The sequence below is a fragment of the Octodon degus genome, unplaced genomic scaffold, assembly GCF_000260255.1.
Source record: "Octodon degus isolate 3935 unplaced genomic scaffold, OctDeg1.0 scaffold00002, whole genome shotgun sequence".
Lineage (NCBI taxonomy): Eukaryota > Metazoa > Chordata > Mammalia > Rodentia > Octodontidae > Octodon > Octodon degus.
Genome location: NW_004524578.1, coordinates 24,473,132 through 24,487,470, shown reverse-complemented (window position 1 = coordinate 24,487,470; position 14,339 = coordinate 24,473,132). Strand labels below are relative to the sequence as shown.

The 14,339-nt window shown below is 40.0% G+C and overlaps 1 protein-coding gene across 1 annotated transcript in view; it reads left to right on the top strand.

The window, feature by feature from the left end:
* The window catches only part of Eif3j (eukaryotic translation initiation factor 3 subunit J), a 25,795-nt gene that overhangs the window by 786 nt on the left and 10,670 nt on the right, over positions 1-14,339 (top strand). Inside the window, exons 2-4 of the mRNA XM_004623494.1 lie at positions 1-13; positions 100-197; positions 14,092-14,146. Coding sequence (XP_004623551.1) covers positions 1-13; positions 100-197; positions 14,092-14,146 — 166 coding nt within the window. The remainder of the gene's footprint in view (positions 14-99; positions 198-14,091; positions 14,147-14,339) is intronic.

Genomic DNA, 14,339 nt, shown 5'->3' with positions numbered 1-14,339 from the left:
TCCGACTCCTGGGGTGAGCAGAAGTTCCCGGGGCAGGGCCCAGGCTAGCGCTGGCCGCACTCCGAGGCAGACACTGACGCGGCTCGCTCTCTTCCTTAGACGCAGACACCGTGGAAGACCCGGTGCGGAAGGTGGGGGGCAGCGGCACCGCCGGCGGGGACCGCTGGGAAGGCGAGGACGAGGACGAGGACGTTAAGGTGGGCGCGGGCGGACCGCGGGCCTGTGGGCTGCGCTGGCCTGCGAGCTGTAGGTCCCGGCGCGCGCGGGGCCTGCCGCACCCTCGCTCGCCGCGCTCGCCGGCCATGTGGGCCGGGCACAGCAGCGTGTCCGCCGCACCCGGCCCGGCCCGGCCTGGCCCAGGCCCTTCGCGGAGGGACCCACTGCGGCCTGGATCCTGCCACCCTGCCGGACGAGCGGTGACAGCAGCCTTGGGCCGGCCCACGTGCCAGCGCCGCAGTCCCGGTCCTCTCGCCAGGGTGGGACGCGTGAGTTGGAAATTAAACTCTATGGTTATCCCATATGGCAAGTCTGGAAACCCCAGCCTGTTTGCGTTCGGGGCGCGCCAGGAACCTTAATTTACGGTGGCCTTTCGTAGAGTTCGTTGGAGAGAATAGGCAAGTTAAATGTTGTGGTTTAATTTCAGGCTTTTGCATCAGACGAACAGAAACAGACTAGTAAAATAACTTTAGCTCTCCCTTCTCCTCCCACCCGGTTGGTAAAAAGGATGAGCACACTGAAATAACCGGACAGAAAGCCGGGTAGTTCGCTCAGCCTCTTGGAAGAGGAGAGCTGACAGCTACTCATCTACACAGGAGTGAGGCCTAGGAAAATTGAAGGTTGGGAGTGGTAGTATACCAGGAGCCACTGTCTATTATTTTTTCCTATGCCTTGTAGTTCTGAACCATTTTGTGTCGTTGTACCTTTTTGAAAACTTTCCCAGGGGCTCATCCATGACTTTGCGGGAAGGGAGGGGAGACAGTGTCTGTCTGACCATGTAGTTCCAGCTAGCTTTGAACCCACGGTGATTCTCTTGCCTCAGCTTCCTGGGTGCTGGGATTACAGAGGTGCATCACCACACCGGTCTCTCTCTCTCTCTCTTTCTTTCTTTCTTTCTTTCTTTCTTTCTTTCTTCTTTTTTAAAATTAATTTTAATGAGAAACTACGGTCTCATAATTGACTTAAATGACATTGACATCTGCATTTTTTAAAAAAGTACCTATGAAAGTCTGAAGTTCAAAATCTTAATTTTAACGAATATTTATAATATTTACCCAAATGAAGTTTTGTATAAAATGGAAAATGGGTTCTTTTTGGTTTTGATTAATCTGTTAACTTGTTTTATTCACCGTAAACGAGTACCCTGTAAAGCCTGAAAGTTCTTTCTTTTTGGTGGTACTGGGGATCAAACTTGGGACCTTGCACTTGCGAGGCAGGTACTTATGCCATGGAACTATCTCCCAGGCCTTTTTTTTTTTTTTTTTAAATGTGTTTAGTACAGGGTCTCATTACGTAGATTGGACTCTTTGTGATCCTTCTGTTTACAACCTCCTCTAAGTGCTGGGATTACAGGCCCGTGCCACCATGCCCAGTCTCTTTTTTTTGAAGCAGGGTCTCGCTATGCAGTTGGGCCAGGGATATTCCTGCCTCAACCTCCCGAGTGCTGGAATTACAGATGTGTGCCACCACACCTGGAACGGGGCAGAGATGGTGTACCCAAGGGATTCAGGGCCAACGCAGCATGCAGGGCTGGGGATTGAACTCAGGCCCTTATGCTTGCAGTTAGGTGCTTATGCCTCTGAGCTATCTCCCAAGCCCCTAGCTTAAAAATTGTGAGCTAGACAGGCCCTGTAAATTTACAAGTGCTGTTTGAAATTGTCCCTTTCCCCTGAGTCTGTTTAAATAGATACCTATCCATTTTACTGAACAGACTGAGTTTCAGGGGTTATGAAGTTTGGCACATAAAGCTAATAAATCAGTACCACTAGTATTGAGAGTATTTAGATACGTCGTTTACATCTGGATAGACATAGGAATGGATTGTGTTACTTACCTTGTTGTAAGATATTAGAACATTGTAGCTTGAGCCTTTTTTTTTTTTTTTTTTGGCGGAACTGGGGATTGAAACCAGGCCCTTGCGCTTACTGAGCTATCTCCCTAGCCCTAAAATTGATTTATTTATTTTTTCTTTCTTTCTTTTTTTTTTCTTCAGTACGGGGGATTGAACTCAGGGCCCTTTGCTTGCCAGGCAAGCACTCATTCTGTTTAGCTATCTCCCCGGCCCGCTTGAGCCTTTCAAGGCAGATTTGACCTTTCATTTTTTCTGTTGGAAGTGACAGGTAAGACATGTATTGTGAAAACTTGGTACAGGTTAACAGATGCAAGAAAAGATTAGAGAAATCAGGAGAGGAGTCCCAGAAAATTAAGTTTTTTGGTAACAGGAATTGAACTCAGGGCCTTGGGCTTGCCAGGCAGGTGCTTGTGCCATTGAGGTATAACCCCAGCCCATAAAAATTACTATTATTATTATTATTTTTTTCTTAGCTTTCTGTAGAGCTTTATTCCAGAGGGGCTCAGTCCTTGGTAGCTGCCTTCCTTATGGTGGTCAGCACGTTGTGTGTCCCCACCCTTTTCTTGATGAACTTGAGGGCGCGCTTGTCCTTGGAGACCTTGTGCAGCTCCATGGCACGCTGCTCAAAGGGGGCGAAGCCACACACCTCCCAGATCATGTCCCACACGAACTTGGTGTGTTTGGTGAGATAGCTTGTTTTGCTCACATTTTTAGTCACCTTGTGGCCCTTGTTGAGGCCCACGGCCATGGGATAGCAGAGGGCCATGGCTACTCTTTGTCCATGGTTGCTGTGGTGGAAGGCTAAAAATTATTTTTATTTGCTGTACCGGGGATTGAACTCAGGACTATGTGCTTGTCAGGCAAGCACTTATTCTACTGAGCTACCTCCCCAGCCCCTATGAAAATTAATTTACAAAAATTAATTATTACTTTTTTGGTGTTGGGGATTGAACCCTGGACAGTGTGTTTGTCAGGCAGGCACTTAAGCTGTGAACTATGTCAGCCCAAAAATTAAATTTTAATGGAGCAATCTGGAATAATTGTGAAGTATCTTACCTGGGATACTGGAATATAAATGGTGTCTACTGTAATGAATACATTTGATCAGTTGGAGTTAATTTTGAAAATTTACAAGTTGTAAGGATCTATAGAAAGCATCTGGTCTGGTCACCTTTAATGCAGAATTTCTGTTTGTATAAATAACCTATTTCTTTCACATAAAGTGTTGAGTTTATCTTGGGGGCTGGAAATTGAACTTGAATGTATATTCCCATTTGGAATAGTGGTTTATTTCCATGTATTCCCACAATATGGATCCAGAGAGTAGCTTGATTCCTTGGTTTTGGAATGAGACTGACCAGTGTTGCCTTGACAGTTTCTAGATTTGTGGTCGTAAGTAGGTTACACTTTTCCAGTCTGTAAACAGTCATTGTAGGACCTACACTAGATGGTTAGTTTTATGTTATGTTAAACAAGGTATTTAGTAAATTTTAATCTTCATGTTTAGGGTGTGGGGTTGTGTGTGTGTGTGTGTGTGTGTGTGTGTGTGTGTGTGTGACTAATAGAGAATATATTTGGTTTTTAGTATCTGGAGTTCATTTTGTGCTTTAAGATTTCCTAATCTTAAAGAAGGAGCAAGTATTCTCCACAGTGTGTTTATTGTGAATTTTTGTGTTTTCACTTGGAAGATGATGGTTATCAAGCAGGTTTTTGCTTGTTCAGAGGTTACCAGTCTAGAGCTAAATTTTGTCACATTAGTGTAGTGAATCATTATACCACCAAATTTATGAATTCTATCTTTTTAGTACTGCATTTAATCTTTTTTGTGGGAAGATCCAAATAAAGCTAAGTTTCTATGAGATGGAATAGTAATAGTCCTTAGACAGTACAACATGCAGAGTTTTAAAAAGTGCCTTCAAATACAAACTGTAAAAAGTTAAGTTCTTCAGCCTGTTTATGAATAAATGAATGTAAATTTAATATCATTTGTGATGACATAGGAAATGAAAAGTGGTGTTTGTTGTAATAATTTGTGTCAGTATACTATTTCTTAGTAGACTTAATATTTTCCTTTTCAAAGAAAAGCTATTTGGCATTGGCAGATGCAGGATTAGGTAAACCTATAGAGCTGTTACTGTTCATGGTGGGAAAAGGAAGGCTTTTTTTTTTTTTTTTTTACTTAAAGAGTGAGAACTAAACTGGGCATAGTCACATACTTGTAATTCCACATTTGCAGAGGTAGGAGATCATAAGTTTGAGCCTGTGTGGCGAGTTGTCTTTAAAATTTATTTATTATTATTTTTTGCAGAACCGGGGATTAAACTCAGACCCTTGTGCTTGCCAGGCAGGCACTTATTCTACTGAGCTATCTCCCCGGCCCCTTAAAATTAAAAAAAAAAAAAAAAAAAAAGCCTTGAAAACAAGCTACTTTGAAGGCTCAGAGTTCAATTCCCAATAATATGCTCCACACCAGTACCACTCCCAAAAAAGGAAAAAACAAACAGAGCTTAAGATCATACTTTTCTGTTACCTGGCTTTATTTTTCTCTTTCTTAGCTATGTCACTCACTATCCTGATGTCCTATAGAGGCAGTGCAAAAATTATTTATTAGCATGTATGACTGAATTCCTTCCCTGTTGCTGGAATGATGTGTAGTGTGTGTCTGCTGAGAAGGTTGGTGGTGCGTGCCTACGAGAAGCATGGACAACACATCTTAAAGCTCCATTGTAGTGATCTCCCATTATTTCAATAGAACAGATTAGAAAATCGGGCTACTCAAAGAGCATGTAGACTTTGTTTTGAGGAAACTTCGGACTGTTCAACCATCTTTTTTTTTTAATGTGTTTTAATCTTTTTTTTTTTTTTTTTTTGTGGAACCAGGGATTGAACTCAGGCCCTTGTGCTTGCCAGGCAAGTGCTTATTCTACTAAGGTATCTCCTTGGCCCCAAGCATTTGCTTTTGTAACTGTTAAAGAATTTCTTAAAAAGTGATCTGTCTGTCTTATTCTACCTGTTTGCCCTTGGTTAGGATCCTATCTCAATGAATAGATTAAGTCTACCAGAGTAAAAATATTTCTCAAGCACTAGAAACAACATTTCTGAAGAATGACATCTACAGAGTTCACCAAAAAAATAGAAAACTTGTATAAATATTTTAATACTGAATTTATTGAGACATCATAATATTAATACAAGCTACCTTTGACCTCTACAGTTACAAGAGGTGCTCACAGTGGTGGCTAGTAGCTTCCAGACATTTTTTAATACGTTGAACTACTAAAGTATGTATACATTTTTGGGGGAGGCTGTGTATTTTATTTATTGCAGTACTGGGGATCGAACTTGGGACCTTGCACTTGTGAGGCAGGTGATTATGCGCCTGAGCTATCTCCCCAGCCCCCTGTATATTTTAGTGCAGTATGAGATTATTAGGTAATTCTCAGGTGATTGTTATGCCAGAAAATGTATTGCTCAAAGTTTGTGATTTTTTTTTTTTAACCTAAAATTCAAAATGTACAGAAGTACAGAGAAAAGTTTTAATAAGCTCATGGCCATATTTGCTCTATAATTCCTTTTTACTCTGTCCTATTCAGGTTACTTAAAAAAAATCCCAATCATATAATTTTAGTAGCCTAATAATTTTTTTAAATTAACAAGATTTGAATCGGAAAACATTTATAAAATATTTACTTAGTTTCTTTTTTTTGAGACAAGATCTCACTGTGTAGTTTTGGTTGGCCTTGAAAATTATATAATATAGTCAACATTTATAGGCTACCCAAAATAATTCTGAAAGGGACTTTTAATTGGTTATGAACAAGTAATTTTTGAACTAGATATTCATTTAGGGCACTTCTGAAATGAGTTATAGACCAACTCCCTATTTTAAGTGTTAATTTTAGGTATTTAGGAATTCTTTTTTTGTATTTTTCATCTGAATTTTTTGCCAGTATTTACAAAGTCTTAGTGTTTACAGAAAATTACGCAGATTTTTTTCTGAAGCATTGTATTTACTTTTCAGGCATCTGCAAGTTTCATAACTGAGGAAATAGTTCCCAGGGAAAACTACGTACCCTTGTGGGATTACAGCTGTATTAGTAGGTGTGACTGTTTCTTTTTGCTGACATCATTTTGCTTCCTTTAAGATTGCTGGTAAGGTAGTTACTTCAGAGCAGGCTTGTTGTATGCACTTTGGGGTGAGGATGACTGGCAAGGCTTACCTTTCATGGTATTTTTGTGAACTGAGGTGCAGATGTTAGGACTGTTGCTAGGAATTACTACTTTTGGTGTTAAAAACTGTGCTATCATGGAGCATTTCTAGGTAGCCTCATTATATCTGTATTAATAAATATGTGGGGGGGTCTGGGGAGATGGCTCAGTGGAATATGCGCTTGCCTGGCAAGTGCAAGGGCCTGAGTTCAATCCCCGGTTCCGCCAAAAAAAAAAAAAAAAAAAATGTGGGATAAGGTTTACATTTTTTTTGTTTTGTTTGTTTGAGTCAGGGTCTTGCTATGTAGTTCAGGCTGGCCTAGAATTTACTCTGTAGCCTAGGCTGTCCTGAAGCTCCTGAGTGCTGGGATTATAGGTGGGCTAGGTTTATATTTTGATGAGGGAAATCAGGGGAAGTGATAGAGATGGGATATAGAGTTGCTAAGAATGCCATACTGAGAGCAGTGAAGGTGGGGGCATCAGCATTAAACAGAAATGTTTATGTGTTGTGGGTATTACAGTGGAAATGCATTTCAGCCATATTTCTCCCCTTTTCCTTGGGTCTTGTATACCAGTTTCTTAAAATTTATAGAAAACCATTAGAAGCAATTTGAGCTTTGAAGATGGGTAACTGGAATCGGTGAAGCCAGACATAGCTTCATAGCATATAATGTGACAGTACTTTTTTATGAAAGTCCCTGTAATTCCAGGGGAATTCACTGTAGAAATAATTACGGAGAGGTACTTCATAGTTACTTTATATTTCAGGATTTAGAGAAGAAATTATACTCACTGCAACACGTAAGATAAATTTACTCCATGCAGAACTGTTCCTTTCAGTGTATTTCACTGAGATTATGGGATGGCTTTCTCTGGGCCTCAGTTTCCTTTTCTTTGGAATATGAATGATGTCACCTTTCAGGACTACTGAGGTTTAACCATGTATTCCATATAAAACTCTTTGCATAGTACCTAGCACACACTGACTGCATGGTGTTCCCTATTACTGCTGTTATCACTATTACTAGGTTGTAACTAGTTGTTCCCTGAGAATATGATGCTCTTTATCCTTTCTGTGAAGATTAAACCAACAACAAAAATGTTAGCTTTTATTTTTAGTTGATTAGTTCCCCTTGTAGTGCAGTGTTTTGATAATGGACCTAGCAAATCAATGAGATAATACAAACATTTATTCTCCTAGTTTTTAATGAAAGTAATCTTATTAATCTAACAATGAGTAATTGGCTTTGTTTTCTTTCTTTTTTTTTTTTTTTGCGGAACCAGGGATTGAACTCAGGCCCTTGTGCTTGCCAGGCAAGCACTTACTCTACTGAGCTAACTCCCTGGCCCCTGGCTTTGTTTTCAATAAGGTTAAAACTGAACCATTGGTTGTCAGAGGATTATAAAAATGTATTTTTATTTTTTATTTATTGGTACTGTATATGTATTTACATACACACACACACACACACATATATATATATGACATTCATCATAGGGAATTTGTACTTGTACATGATATATCTTGATTTTCTTTCCCCTCATTCTCCTACCCTCCCATCAAACCCCTCTTTCCCTCCCTACTTACAAAAGCCTTGTTTCTATTTTTTCCTTTTCATATTCTTTTTTCCTTTCTTCCTCCCTTTCGCTTTATTTTTTATTTAATTAATTAATTTATTTATTTAGTTTCCGCATTTTAGGGAAGGATCTACAGGGTGTTCTGGATCTTACTACTAGATTGGACTCCTAGTGATTCTCATGTTTACAGCCTCTCAAGTGGTGAGAGTGCCCCGGGGCCAGGGCTGGCACCAGCACAGCAGGCCCCTGGATTGAACCCCCCCACCTTTCATCCGCTGAGCTATTTGGCTGGCCTTCCCTTTTGCTGTTTTAGTTATCCTTCCCATTTGAATATTTTCTTCCTAGCTCACAATGTCTGATAAAAATTTTTGTCTGTATACTTTCAGTCTCTCACCCCAGAGAAACAATATATTTTTTCACATGTGTCTGATTTATTCCACTTAAGAATATGGTCTCAGGGTGTATCTATTTACCTAGGAATGTCTCAAGATTACCCTTCTTTATGGCTGAGTAGTACTTCTTTCTTTTTTGTATTAGTAATCAAACTCAGGACCTCATACTTGCCAAGCAGGTACTGTGCCACTGTGTTAAATCCCTGACCTAGTGGTACTTTACTGTATTAAACAAAATACATTTTCTTTATGAATTTGCCCATCAATTGATGGACATTTGGGCTGTTTCCAAGATTAGCTGTTACGAACTCTGCTGCTATAAACATAAGCTTCCATGGGTTGCTGTGGTGTGATGCTTTTAATGCTTTTTTTTTTTTTTTAAGGGTCTCACTATGCAGCTTAGGCTTCTTGTGATCCTCCTGTTTTCAGCCTTCCCAGTGCTGGGATTACAAGCGTGCACTACCACACCTGGTCTCGGTCACTGGCTCAGTGTGCCTGGGGTGGGGCCAGTGCGGCCTGTGGTGCTAGGAATCTAACCCCAGTCCCTGCACTTGCCTAAGCAGGCACTTAGTCCACTGAGCTATGTTGCAGGCCCTGAGCTCACTGTGTAGCCCAGGCTGGTCTTGAACTTGCAAAGATCCTCCTGTTTCAGCTTCTGAGTACTGGAATTACAGGCATGTGCCACCATGCCCAGCGATTCTTTTGGGAAGATAACGTAGAAGGGGAATAAGCTGAGTCAAATGGGACCTCTAGTCCTGGTTTTTGAGGAATCTCCACACTTTTTCACAGTGATTGCACCAGTTCACACTCGCACCAACAGTGGAGAAGTGTTTCTTTTCTCCCATGGCCCTTCCGGTGTTTGTTATTGGTTTGATTTCTTCATGATAGCTGTTCTTTCCCAGGTGAGATAGAATCTCAGTGTTGTTTTAATTTGCATCTCTTGAATGATCGATGATGTTAAACACTTTTTCATATATTTATTTGCTGTTTCTCCTTCTTTCATCTGAGAAGTGGCAGTTCATTTCAGATGCCCCCAAAATATAAATATTTTTATATACTCCCCACTCCCTTTTGCAGACCTTAGGCAGCTTTAATCAAGATACAATGTTGGGTTTTTAATTTCTTTAGTGGATTTACAAACTTTTATTGAGAATCAAAGGCTTAGTTTGGGGCTGGGGATTTAGCTCAGCAATACAATGCTTGCTTAGCAAGCTGGAAGCCCTGGGTTTGGTCCTCGGCACCAAAAACAAAAAATAAACCTCACCTAGAAAAAATAAAGCGCACCCAAAGGCTTAGTTTATATACCTAGACTAATTGAGGTTTATGAGCTTGGTGTCATAGTTGTGGCACATTAGTCAGTCTTTTCCTGTAGTAGTATCAGGGCCTCTTGGCTTGGCATCTGCCATGCTTGTGACTCAGCTTGACATGGCATATTGTAGTGCACCTTATGCTTATGGAGATGTCCAGGTTACCTGTAGATTAAAGCCCTATTTAAATACAGGGCTGTGTCTATCCTTACTAAAATTGAATCCTGCCAGGTGTGGTGGCGCATGCCTGTAATCCCAGCACTTGGAGACTGAAGCAGGAAGACTGTTGTGAGTTTGAAATCACCTTGGCTATAAAGTTAGCTAAAGGCCAGCCTGAACTGCACAGTGAGACCCTGTCTCAAAAAGACAAAAATAAATAAAAGTGAATCTTTTGAATTATGTGAAGCCTTTAGAAAATTGTGCTTGATAATCAGTTTCTTTTTTCTTGTCTTTTTGTTTTAATTTATTTAAAAGTATAATAATCAATAAGACACTAGGAATGGTATACATTTAGAAGACCAATATGAGAGGCATTCAACTGTGGGTTTTGTATTACACATTGCTGTCCTCGATGTAGTTGTTCAGATTGCAAATACCAGCATACTGAGTAAGTCAAGGTGAAAATTTTAAACATTAACTGCTATTTTCACAAAAACTCATGGAAATTATGAGTACAGTCATCTCAGCCAAATCAGTTTATATTTAGCTTAGCAGTTGAGTTAGACATAGAAACCTACCTCAGTGTGTCCTGCCTGTGTTAGGGAGTGAAACCATAAAGGTTTAATCAGCTCTCTTGACTAACATCAGGCTGAAGTATTATATATTTATTTCATTATCTAGTGTTGTGTACTTTTATTTAAAACAACTCTGAATCGCTTTTTAAGGCTATTTATTTTGGAATGGTTGTCTTACATTTTAATTGCTGATGAAGAATCTTTTTTTATTGATTAAGTAAGTTCAATATAAAGGTTCATATGAAAAACAAACATGCAGGAATGATTAAGAAAGCATTAGAAACCTAAAAACCTCCAAGGAGAGTTGTACATGGTGACACATACCTATAATTGCCTCTACTGAAGAGGCAGAGGCAAGAAGATTATAAGCTTAAGGCCAGCCTTGGCATCTTTGTGAGACCCTTTTTCAAGTTGAAAAAGAGGTGTAACTCTGGTAAATTATCCCCAGGACCAGGGAAAGGGAGATTAGAAGGTTCTAATCAAAATACAATGACACTCTCGTACTTGAAGGGACAACCAGATGGTGGGATGGGATAGGGAGCCTGGAAGTAGATCAAGTACACAGGAAAATTTAGTGTGTGGTAAATCAAGAGGCAAAGAGGAATTTTTATCTTTTTGTTATTTGTCCTTTTAAAAAAGATATAATACAAGTAGATGTTAGTAAAGAAGATGTGAAACATACTTCTATGAAAAACTAAGACAAAATTTCGTAACAAAAATAGAGAATAACAATAATTAATATACTAAAGACTGGCCAAACATCACTCAGAGTACATGTCATAGGCAAAAATAATTCTTATACAAAGGAGAAACAAACTTAAGGACAAAGCTTTCACCAGGTGGTGTTTTAAAAAAATGAATTATACTGTGCAAGTGACTGACCATTTGGAAAGGAAAAAGTTAGCTAGGTGTGGTGACATGGGAACCCTAAATCCTGACACTGTGGTGACACACACCTGTCAGTAAAGTTATTAGAGACTGAGGTAGGAGGATCACAAATTTAAGCCTAGCCTGAGCAATTCAGCCACTCAGCAAGACTGTCTCAAAACTTTAAAAAAAAAAGCTATAGCTTGTGCAGAGCCCCTAGTTATTACAAACCAAACAACAAAAAGAGATCAGTTCTTTATATTATACATAGGGGGGAAACGCCAAATAAATTTTATCAGGTTCTAAATTAACAAAACAATTATATATTCTAAAAAAAAAATATAGTGGGTGAGTTCTTTGATATAAAATTTCCTAGCTAACCAAAATCTAAAGGTAACAAAGACTATTCAGGCAGGCATAGGGACTGGGGTTTTATCCCCAGTGTACAGTGCTGGCCTCACTGCTGGGGCTTCTGAGAGTGATTGAGACCGGGTATGGTGGCAAGCGCTTGTAATTCCAGTGCTTGGGAGGCTGAAAACAGGAGGATCACTATGAGTTCGGTCTACGTAGTAAGACCTTGTACCAAAGACAGTAAAAAAAAAAATAATAATAATAAAAGTAATAAAGAAATGACTGGTAAATGTGGTACAGTGTGTAACGTGACTTTTTTTGGTGGGTATTGGGCATTTCATTAGCAGGAATAAGGCAGATATGCCCCTTTGCTGCTATTCAGCATTGTACTTAACAGGTTTAGAAAGTGTTGTTACAGAAAAAAGTTGTGGAAGCAGAACTGGTAGAGTCAAAGTAGCTGTCTTTTTTCTTTTCTTTTTGTTTGTTTGTTTGTTTTGAGGTACTGGGGATCGAACTCAGAACCTTGAGCTTGCCAGACAGATGCTTAAGCTGCTGAGCTATCTCCTCAGCTCTTGTCGTCAGTTTGTAACTGATATTGTGTTACATACTAAGTGTCTCTTCTCTGAAATCCTTGGTACTAGAAGTGTTTGGCTTATGGAGTTTTTTTTCTTAAGATTTTAGGATATCTTCATAATAATATATCTTTGGAATAGGACTAATTTTTTTTTGATAGCGCCAAATTTTTTTTTGTGTGTGTGTGTGTTTGTTTTGTTTTTGGTGGAACCAGGGATTGAACTCAGGCCCTTGCACTTGCCAGGGAAGCGCTTATTCCACCGAACCATCTCCACAACCCCAATAGGATCAAATTTCTTTTTTTCTTTTTCTCTTTTTTTGTATTTTAGAGAAGGGTCTACAGAGTGTTCAGGGTCTCACTACTAGATTGGACTCATAGTGATCCGCCTGTTTACAGCCTCCCAAGAGCTGGGATTATAGGCATGGGCCACCACACCTGGTCTCAATCACCCTCTCAGCATGCCTTGGGGGCAGGGCCGGCACAACAGGCACTGGGATTGAACTCCCTACCCCTGCACCTGCTTGTAGGCGCTTTAATCCACTGAGCTATTTGTCTGGCCCATTATAGGAACAAATTTAAACTTGAAATTCTTTTATGATTTATATATATCCTATAGGGGCTGGCCAAATAGCTCAATGGATTAAAGTGTTTGCAGGCTGGGACAGGGGCTGGGGTTTGATCCCCGGGCCTGCTGTGCTGGCCTTGCCCCTCAGGTGCCCTGAGAAGGCAGTTGAGGGGCGCACACCACGCCCCTGTAATTCCAGCTCTTTTTGTTGTTGTTGGAACTAGGGATTGAGCTCAGGCCCTTGAGCTTGCCAGGCAAGCTTATTCTACTGAGCCATCCCCCCAGCCCCTTCACCTCTTGGGAGACTGTAAATGGGTGGATCTAGTAGTGAGACCCTGAATACCCTGTAGACCCTTCCCTTAAAATATATATATATATATATGTGTATATATATATATATATATATATTCACAAAATCACACACACACACACACACACCTTATACCCTGAAGGCAGTTTCAGACACTTTTTAGTGTGCCTGTGCTTTGATTTTAGTCTTATCAATGAGGCTAAGTGTAAAATTACTACTTTTGGCATCAGATGGCACTCAAATACTTTCAGATTTAGGACTGTTCAACTTGTGTGTTTTAGAAAAATGTGAAGAATCAATGATAGAATGAACTCAAGTGATGAACTCAGTAAGGTAACATACAAAATGCAATATGTTTCTGTACACAAATAATTAATTAGAGGATGTTTATTAGTTTTATGAGACAGAGTCTCACTTTGTAGTGTAGGCTGGCCTTGAATTCACTTTGTAGTCCAGGATGGCTTTAAACTCAAGGTTGATCCTCCTGCTTCAGCCTTCCAGGACTGGGATTATCAGCCACTGGCCTGGCCCAGAGGATTTGATAAGAGAAACAACTTTTCTCAAATTCACATTTATAAAAATGTTTTAGGAAGTTATCAAATACACAAAAACCCTACATAGAAATGGGTAAAATCACTTAAAAGAGAAAATAAAAATAGGCTTAAACAAATGGATGGAAAAATAGCTCTTAATTAAGGAGCTTAGTATTAAAATGTCCATTCCATTAATTTATTATTGAAGTACTGAAATATAAAAAAATATTAAAAGGCTTATTGCTGTGGAGTTAGGTAAGTTCATAAGATTATAATAAGGGCCACTAGGTAGCTCAGTGGATTAAGTGCTTGCTTTGGCAAGTGCAGGGACCAGGGTTTGATTCCCATTCCCAGCATGATACCACATGTTGCCCCCACCCCTACTTCCCATTCCCCATTCGTTGAGACGGGACAAGGCCAGCCCTGGTGACGCACACCTGTAATCCCAGCACTGGGGAGGCTGAAAACAGGAGGATCACGAGGAGCCTGAGCTGTGTAGTGAGACCCTGTACCATTTAAAAAAAAAAAAAAAAAAAGAAAGAAAAAAGATTATAATAAAGAAAAAAAACATGCAGGAATTTCTAACAGGATCCTTTTCTTTAGGATAACTGGGATGATGAAGATGAGGAGAAAAAAGAGGAAGCAGAAGTAAAACCAGGTGAGCCGCTGCCTTCTGTTCTTGGTCTGTATACTGGTAAGCATTTGTTGCTTAGTTAAATTACAGAATGGTCACAAAGCTGAAAATTAGTGTCTTGAAACCAACCATTTTTCCATTCCCCTTTTTCTTTTTTCCCTGAATCAGTCAATCAATTTATCTTTCTTTCTTCCTTTCCTTTCCCTCCCTCCCTCCC